At 39.6% G+C, this 10,000-nt stretch overlaps 1 protein-coding gene across 2 annotated transcripts in view; it reads right to left on the minus strand.

Annotated features, from left to right (window-relative positions):
* LOC108750006 (alpha-mannosidase 2) overlaps window positions 1-10,000 on the minus strand; it is a 189,784-nt gene that overhangs the window by 85,609 nt on the left and 94,175 nt on the right. For both annotated transcript variants that reach the window (XM_018489167.1, XM_018489166.1), the window contains exon 2: window positions 9,185-9,650. In XM_018489167.1, coding sequence (XP_018344669.1) covers window positions 9,185-9,469 — 285 coding nt within the window. In that variant the 5' untranslated portion in view covers window positions 9,470-9,650. The remainder of the gene's footprint in view (window positions 1-9,184; window positions 9,651-10,000) is intronic.

The following is a 10,000-nucleotide window of genomic DNA, read 5'->3' on the forward strand; positions in this document are numbered from 1 at the left end:
ACGGGAGGGAAACATGGTAACGCGGGAAAATCCTTTGAGAAACATCTTCGGTCCTTGCCCACAGCGCGATACCACTTGCAAAGCAGGGCGTGTAAGATATACGTGTAAAAAGGAGAGTGAAAGAGGAAGAGGGATGTACTCGAGCACAGAGTCAAGAGCAGTCAAGAAACATTCGGAAAGTACTCGTTATGAAAATGCACATGGCGGCAGACTTGAAGCAGATTACCGAGTGCGTGAGAGATTGGTTTTCAAATTTGATTCAATTACGAATCTCACGTGTTTTTCTTTTTCTTTTTCTTTTTCTTTTTTTTTTCTTTCTCTCTCTCTCTCCTTGCGATGAATATGTACGTATAGTTTACTGTCTCCCGTGAGCGGATAAGCTCGTTCGGAAGAAGAAGTGGTCTTTTGTGAAGGATCCATCGTAATCTCGCCGCAGGATCTTCTATTTGAACGCACATACCGCTGCACAAAAGGAGATTTAAGAGTCCTTAAGAATAGCCAGTAGGAAGAAGAGAAAACAAATTTGTTCGAATGATATAAATCCGCACAAGGGAAAAATCTATTCGGAATAGATTGCCAGAATAGATTACAGTCGATGTAACGATCTGTATCGTTTATGAGTTTGCAAAATATATAAAATAAATGAAAAACGCGACGATTTAAAAATGTGACCGCGTACCTCAAAACCTATAAAATTATTAGCGTTTAAAACAAGATTTTACTTCACGTCCAATATTTGTGAAAGGATTTAAATGTCATTTATAATGGTGACGCACAAAATATTCTCTACATTTTATGCGAATGTGTATTTTACCAAAGTATAATTTATCTGAAAACTTTTACTTTTATTCCGACATTATAAATCTGACATAATAAATCTTTAATCAGTTAGAAGTTATATTTGAAATAATTCGTTCAAAATACTGCGTACGTTTAAATCCTGCTCTACTCGAAGCGGAAACCTACTTAGTTCGATAATTTGATATTTGTGGTGAAAAGAAAAGAAAAAAGAAAAAGAGATCTGTTTCAAACTCGAAGGTATTCACGTTAAACGTATCAAAAAGATGAATAGCAGCCAACTTCGCGTTAAACGGCGAATACTTATTTTGTTTACCGCGCTGTAATCAATAAAACGCGTTAAAAGTGTCTTATCGTCCACAACCACGGCAGATACGACGACCACCACATCCATTCGTCAACGACTGCGCTATCGTCGTCGACTGGTTACGGTACAGAAAATCCAGTAACGAAGTCGTTTCTTCGTGGATTACGCGGATACGCCTCGGTGCCTTTTGTGTAGCAAAAGGAAAGAAGAGAGTTACAACCGCGAGAAGATGGAACGACGAGTAAAAGGGACTTCCCCGTCGGTACGGCCGTGGGTTTACTTATTCCTTACAGTCGATGAATCTTCCTCCCTTTCACGTCTCGGTTTGCGAATTACGTTTTCATCAGGTTCAAGTGGCCGTTTATCGATTGCCGATGAACGCGAAAGAGAGGAGGAACGCGAGCGCGGAGGGTCCCACTTGTGTGATCGGTGTCTACTGAAAATAATATTCTTTGAGAATTATTCCGTAACGTCGAGCACCGTAACGGCGGCGCAAACGGCGGTGATATTAAATTAAATGGAGGGTGCCCACCGCGACAAAGCGAATAGACATTGTTTGAAGCGGGATTATAAGCGACGACGCGCGCCATTAAATTATTAATGAGGATTTTCGCGTAAGGCAGAATACGTGTGTTTCGTAAAGCGGGATTCAGTCCCGTAAATCCCGTGAAAATTACAATAGCGCACGCGCGCACCGAAAGATCCACGCGCGTTTCCTGGTCTATCTTAGCCACTTTACGCGGCAAAAAGAGTTTTCGCGCTGTTAGTGAAGCACGTACGGTCCCTTTGAGCACGTACGCTTGCATAGTCGCACGAAAATCGCGACGTAATTATATAAAAAAAAATGCTGCGAAAAAATAACGCCCACAAATTCCGAGAATATTGGAGCTTGATAAACCGACTGTGTTGAATTTTGTATATATGACCGACACTACGAATAATTGCCTGAACATTGGGGGGAGGGAGAGAGAGAGAGAGAGAGAGAGAGAGAGAGAGAGAGAGAGAAAATCGTGAAACATACGTTGTATATAAAATTACTAATTTAATTTACCAATATAGAGTACTTGTACAAGTATTTATATTCGATATAAAATAAATAATTTTTGGACAAACGTTCGGACTTAACTTGAGAAGGTTCGAAACTCGTTTGAAAATAACACGAATATATATAATGAATTCTCAACGCTTCAACGCTCTAATCCTATCAAAGAAAACACGGAGTTATTTGAATAACAAGAATAGAAAGGAAATCATGACCCAATTTCGAAGTAAGTCGTCTCAACTTTTTGAGACGCGCTACTCAACGCGACTTTCAACTCTTCAAGTCTGCTCTCGTACCCTACGAAGAAGAAGGTATCACGTTTGAATTATGTCTTAAAATGTCAAGCGCACGAGACACGATCTGTCTAGAGAGCTTGCATTGAAACGAGCCAGGATTTTCGAGTCTTGTAAAAAATGTATCGCTACCAACGCAGAATATAAAACGTATATCAAAAGCTTTCTTATTTTTAGGTATATTCCCACAAAAAAACATATGTTCTTTTTTTTTCGAAGATTAAACAAAATATTTCCTGTGTGATTTTCATCGCTTCTTTACATTAAAAGCGATCAAATCACACAGGAAATATTTTACTTAATTTTCGATATGTCTCGCTTTATTAATTCGATTGTGAGTCTTTTTTGCACGCAACTTTTGTCATTCGTTAATCGCTTACAATGCAACATTTAACATAATAAAGTAGTGTAACTTTATAAAATATATGTATCTTAATATTCTCTCTACTTGACGCAATATTTAGAAAACCTGATAAAAAGGATTTAAATTTTTAAGAATAGCTAGAGCTACAAGAAAAGAGAATGAACTTGTTCAAATAATATACATGTTATACATGGAAAAAACAATTATAATTGACAAGATGTATTCAACAATATTTGATTAAGCAAATTGTAGTCGAAGTAAATAGAATTTCTAGTTATTATGATCAAATATTTGGATACGCAACCAAAATATTTAGGTATAATATCGGTTAGAATTTGATTAGTGCCTATAGTAATAGTATTCAAGTACCTGATTATTATGACTTTACAGGAAAAGGAGATTGTTTGGATTTGTGACATGTATTAAAAGAGTATTGGAATTAAAACAGAATTTCTAGTTATCACAGTTAAATGATCTGATATTTTAACTAACAGTTTTGTTACAATACATTTTCATCATAAATCATGCAACTAAATATGTCTGGTTACCGTAACCAAAATATATACGCAGCCAAATTTGTCTGGTTATTTTAATCAAAATTATGGATCGTTCATGTTCCAAGCATATATCAAGTTTATTCCACCAATTTTTTCGTGTGTATACGACAAAAAGGGATTCAGAACAAATTTCCATATACCATGATCTGTGTCGCTCATCAATTATACTAGATAAATAAAAAAGCGATATTTGAACTTCTTTTATCAAATACACGTGTCATAAGTCGTGCAAATATATATAGAAATGCAAAAAATGCATCAAAACGCTTCGTATGAGCTGTGAAAGCAGATCAATACGCTTCAATTGCGAGCTACTTTGTTTTCGTTTTCTCGCAGGTCGATTCGGCTCTCGGAAGACGCGGGTCTTCAAGAGAAAACGTCACGTCAGAATTATGCCTTAAAAACGTCAGATACACGTCAGAGTACCTATCCTACCCCGAGAAGTTGTAGACAACGCTTCGCGCGAGGAGACAGGTTCAGAGCAGCGGGGATGGATATGAATTTCTAGAAAGGTTTGCTTAAGCAAATTGCGAAATGCAGCTTGCTAACGGATGGGCAGAGAGAGAGAGAGAGAGAGAGAGAGAGAGAGAGAGAGAGAGAGAGAAGGGAATAATACGCCGAGAGAGAAAACGAGACAGGGAGATCCTGAATTGCACGCCTTCGCTTCGCAGATACTCGGACCATGGTCTCTTGCCGATGCTTTCGCACTCGAGTGGAAAAGCTCCAGTCGGTGACGAGAGCAAAACGAATTTTGGCGGGAATGTCGGCCGCGTGAAATATTACCGTCCGGTTGAACCTGCTGTTTGTTCAGAATCGTGATTAGCTTCCCCAACCACTGGAGGATATTTTTCAAGCTTCGAAAATTTTCTTCTCTAGAAAACGACTCTAAATCTAGCAACTCCCTGTACTCGTTGTGTATTAATAGGAAAAAAAAAAAAAAAAATTTAACTTGCTTCAAAAGGACAACTGCTCATATTTATTTGAGCTCGTATTCAGACGGGATTTTATTTAATTAATGTCTCGCAATGATTTATTTCCACGCGATTCGAAACTTACATCATAAATTTAACAGAAATATGCATTTGCTTCTCAGTAAAGTCCTCTTTATGATGGAAGTCGCTCGCAATCTCTGTTTAAACCGAACCAAACGCGAAATAAATTACTAGCTGAATAAACGATATATATATATATATATATGTGTGTGTGTGTGTGTGTGTGTATATATAGATATATACGTTGTCAATAATGTTATTTCGATAAACGAATGGTCACTTACGCAAAACGATTGTTCCAGCGAATTACGAGTAAAACATGGTCGTCGATGCAATTTTCTAAATGCACTAGTAACTTGCTAAAGTGATACTCGTGTTTGATGTTACCCGCGATCCGCGATGAATTATAAACGGAATACGCTCGTTCGCTGGTAACGAGCGTCGAAATAAATACATCGTAATCGGTGTAAATTTCTCTGCACGCGCCGTTGACTATAGCACGATACACAGCCGCATGGCAATCATAAATGCAACCCTTTGCTCTTTGAGTGCTCAGCCGTCAATACGATCATCAATATGCAACTCACTCACTGCGAACTGCACCGCTCGCACGAGATTACGTTATACTCCTGATTATGGCGCCAGCGAACCATTTTCGAGATGGAAACCAATTCATTCGTCGAATATACATATCTATGATCTAATGGCGCTTCCGTATTAACTGGTTTCTGTGTGTGTGTGTGTGTGTGTGTGGATTAAAGATATAAATAGTAATTAAATAGAGAGCGCTAAAAGTGTATGGATGTATTTATACCCGTTTATATTAGAATTTATATTTGCTCATGCATACACTAGATTTAGCATTTCTCTTCCTCACCCTCCTCCTTTCTTCTTTTTAGTTCGATTTTCCTCATTTTATTTAATTACTAATTATATTTCGTTTCCTTTATTACCTAATTATTTCCTTTTTATACTTCATTTTCTTAGTAACTATCGTTGCTTTCCACTTTGTTTTTTTTTTCTTTATTCTTAGAGGACTTGCCCTAGAATAAATGCTGTTAACAAATGCTTTATCTCCCTCTCTCTCCCTCCCCCTCCCCCTCTCACTCACTCTCTCTCTCTCTCAAATAGTTTAGATTATTTACACGTTGAAATCAACATGCCGCCATAACTGCGAAGGAAAACTTCACTTTCCTTACGTAATAAACGCTCAGACGGATGAGCAACTTTGCATCCATCAGAGTTCGGTCTCAAAGGAAGTTTTCGCTGCTTCGCTAGTACATAAGTAACTTATTAGTATTACACTTCCCTGTGGAAGAGCGCCGAACAATAGGCATTATCGGAATTCCATGCTTAACGACGACGTCCGCGACGTGCAGAATGAGAGCAAATTAACGAGCGTCCTTGACTAGCAATTAAGCGCAATTGGCCTACGTCGCATACGGCTAATCCGTCGCGACGACGGAGACGGGAGATTAGGCAAACGTACGCGTTAGGATTGTACGGAACACGGTTTTCAGAGCGGGCGCGATAACGCCAAATTCGATTTGCAACTCGAATTCGAAACATCGTTAGCCGCCGCCGCCGCCGCCGCCGCCGCTGCTCATTGCAACGTAACTCGATTTGCCTTTCATCGCGTGTAACTGACGTATCGGGGTCGTCGATTCGAGATTATATTGCGTGACGTATTAATTTACGTTCGATTAGTCTTTCCGGACTGACAACACGGTTTTTTAAACTCCCTCCCCCCCCCCACCCCCTCTGCCGTTGTTGTGCGTTCGGTTATGAAATATTGATATTGTGTTGCGTGCGCTCTTCGTCAAATATTTCAACCGATATTCGATGAAGGATCGGCTGAAAAAAACCCAACGATGGGTTGAGCTAATGTTACGCAGATTATTTTCTGAATGTTCGTTTCAGATTTAAAAAAAAACCCAAAAAAGTGCCACGGGAGAGAAATGTGGGAGAAGAGAGGCGCGATGCGAGAGAGAAAGAGGGCCAGGTTGAAAATAGCGACAGTGAATCGCGAGTCCGACTTTTTTTTCTCACAGGTGTAACGAATGTCGTGGAAATAAGCTCGAAAAAATTTAATGCATTTTGTATGTAGAAAATGAAAAACAACGGTGACGCGCCGAGCCGGGCCGAGCCGGCAGCGGAAAGTACGACGCGGATCGTAAAACATCCGAGTGAAAAAGAGGTGTAAAAAAATAAAAATTAAGCGCAACGCTTTATTACCGTTGCGCGAAAGTTCAGCGGTATTATCAGAAACAATTCGCCGTTTGGTCGTGACAAGTTGCGCCGTACGAGAGTACGGTCCGTACTCGTAAAATGCGAGGCCAACTCTCTCTCTCTCTCTCTCGCTGTTCGCGAAAACCGCGTGCGGCGGCGCGTGTAAATTTCGATAGAAATTTCAGCGTGGGGACCCGCGTCCATCGCGCGCAGAAAAAAATCATAAATAATCGATGAACGAGATCGCGAACGAACGGACTACAGTTGGAAAGACTTCGATTCGGCAGTTTTTTTCCCCCCCCCCGATTCTATTTCTGGCTGCGGCTACGCGACACGCGAATTTTTTTCCGCGCGCGGCAATGCCGGTTAATTAAATTAGCACGGGATGAGAGAGCGCTCGATGCTGCATTTTGTCGTCTACCCGTATTGAGCTGTGTAATAAATATAAACGCCAAATCCATGTAACTAATATGTGGTCCCGAAACTTTTTTATAGATCACGAATGAATGGAAGCTACAGGTTCAAAGCGAGGAGAAAAAAGTGAATTTAAAGATTGAAAGGAAAATTTAATTTAATTTCACGCGAAGAGTATCATTAATTAATGTACGGAGTTTAAAGAATTTTCTCACTCGCACGGTTGATTAAATGGAAAGATGGGACAACACTTTTAATACACTGTTAGGATGTACAATTTAAATTTTGAATATATTCGTATTTTTTTTTTGTATTTCAAGATATTCTTTTTATTTTAATCGAGCGCAATAGGCCTTTGCGATTTTGCAATATTTTATCTGACATTAGAATTGACTTTTATGTAAGATATCAGAATACGTCTCTTCTCGCGACTTGTTCCTGCAATTTTTCGCATCTAAATCATGCGAAGAAACGTTCTTTATTCTCGCAAAGAGACGCAAAGATAAGAAAAATAATCATTCTTCACGTACTATTGTGCGCTACTATTAAAGAGATTTCCAGAGATATTCTCTAACGAAGCAAATCTCGCCAAGTACCAAAATCAATGCTCCTTTGCATTTTGATTATAAACCGCTGCAAGTATACAATGTCGGAAATTACTATTGCGAGCAGCTAAGCACCGGAGAATAGTAGGCGGTTGCTTTGTAATTAGGCGAACATGAGAAGATTTGAATTGTAGACTCTGCTTCCGCTTGTCAAGCGCGTCAGGGACGGTATAATGCGATAGAGAACATGGCGTTTATCAAAAGCGATAGAACGGAATATTAAATATGTTTTACAGGAAAAAATGGCTAACTCGTAATTAAATCTTCATTCGCAAAGAGTTAGCTATGTCGGTAAGAAAAAGCTCGAGAATGTACACGCCTTTACGAGGAACGCGAGACCGATTTGTTTTACCTCTCCATTTAATGAAAATTAATTTCTTGTTTCGTTAAAATTTATAAAGATAAAATATACGATATGAAAATGACTTTTTTATTACATCGCGCGTAAATGGAAGTATCCTCTTATTACAATGGCTAGCTATTAAATCAGTGAAGTTCACAGACTCTCGCAAGGGGGACGAAGAAAGTTTTCGCGGCTAATGACGCGGTACTTTTAAAACGACCGGACTCAGCGCGTCCATGAGGTATTGGTATAAAATTTAGTCGCTCGTATATTCCGCGGAAACTTTGGCGAACATAAATACCCCGTGCCAGGGATACGCCAAAGATAATCTTGGGGATAAAAGAAACCAGCGACGCTTGATTCTCAATCTCACTTTTACCGTTAACTTTATAAATCATGGCTACACGACTACGAAAAGCTTTCTAAGCTCAGCTTTCGTTTCATTTCGAAAAGAGAACGAAGGAACTCATTTGTTGCGTTATTAGCCTTCTTCATAACGCAATTTTCACTTACGCTTCTTTATAATATCATTTCCATGAAACAAAGATATTCATATCCATGTGGAATTTAAGAGTACTTTTAGATACAACCAAATCTTGCAATTAGTCAAAATAAATACAATCGTATTTTGTTTGTACGCCAAATAGAAAAATATCCTAAGCTATTTTATCTTTAATTCACAAAAACAGAAATTTGCTGAAGTATCTCTTATAAAAGTATAGTTGAATCGGAAAAATTAGAAAATTTAGTTAGATCTGAAAATAATTTTGTTGAATTATCAAAATAATTATATGTGGGACGTTTCAGAAGCTGGCGTTGTTAGACTGTCCAAACTTTTTGCAACGTCACGCTGGAATTTTCAACATAATTATTTTGACGTAACGAAATTATTTTCAGAGCTGTATCCACATGTCTAAATTTTTAGACATATCGGCAAAATCGTGAAATTCTTTCCATACGCGAGCATATACGTATAGAAGATATGTACAATTTACTATTCCACGTATCCGTCTGAGAAGTTTTTCATCGCTTTTCTGAAAGTAAAATCGTGACACAAGAAGGACAGAAGCGTATAGAAACCGAGGTGCATAAGCGTGATGCACGATGCGAGAGAGGAAAGGGAATAACCCTTCGGAACAAGTAGCGCGTACGGGAGAAGTGAAAATAGCATGGAAATTGCCTCGGACACGCTCGGATCGCTTTTCGCGCCACGGAAACGCGAGGTTCGCGTGCGACCTACCTGAAAGTCGAACTTGCCGAACTCCTGCTGGGCGTCGATGTCGGCGTTTCGCGGCACAATTATGGGACAGGTGGCGAGCGACACCTGTGCGTCTGGCGACTCGCTGTAATCCGGAGTGACGGAGGTCAAGCTGCGGTCGTATCTGAGCTCCTCGTTCAGAATGGCAGGGTGGCCTGACGACGGCGCCTGGACCTGGCTGACGTAGTACAGGCATAACAGGAGCGACAGCACCACGATGCAGAGGACGAAGACGCGGCCGGAGCCGCGGCGCAATATTTTGTACATGATTCGTTCAGCGCGACTCTCGTTGCTTGTAGATTGCACGGTAGATCACGGCGATTCATCTAGAGATCATCGAGCGAATCGTGCGACGGTGTCCCGAGTCAACGGCGACGATCGACGATCGATCTCCGGCCTCGGCTCCGTCGTTCGTCGACTTCATGGAACGTTGTGGCGGAGGGACGGCCTGGAAAACGGAAGAAAGAAATTTTCAGCCCGGAAACTTGAGAAATAAATTTATTTATTATAGCTAAATACAATCCTCGACACACGGAAAGTACTCTTAGTAAAGAGTATTCTTTTTTTTTTTTTTCAAAAGTATTCAAAATATAATACTGAATATAGTTCTGAAAATCATTTTGGATCATCGAAATAATTATGTAGGACATTTTCAAGCTAGCTACTATTTATTATGACGTATTAAAACTCTTTGCAGAGTCACTCATCACGTTTATGCGTTCTATACAGAATTATTTTGATGTTCCAATAAAATTCTTTTTTCAGATCTGTATTTAACTAAACTTTTCGATGTTTTAG

Source organism: Trachymyrmex septentrionalis, unplaced genomic scaffold, assembly GCF_001594115.1.
Source record: "Trachymyrmex septentrionalis isolate Tsep2-gDNA-1 unplaced genomic scaffold, Tsep1.0 scaffold32, whole genome shotgun sequence".
Lineage (NCBI taxonomy): Eukaryota > Metazoa > Arthropoda > Insecta > Hymenoptera > Formicidae > Trachymyrmex > Trachymyrmex septentrionalis.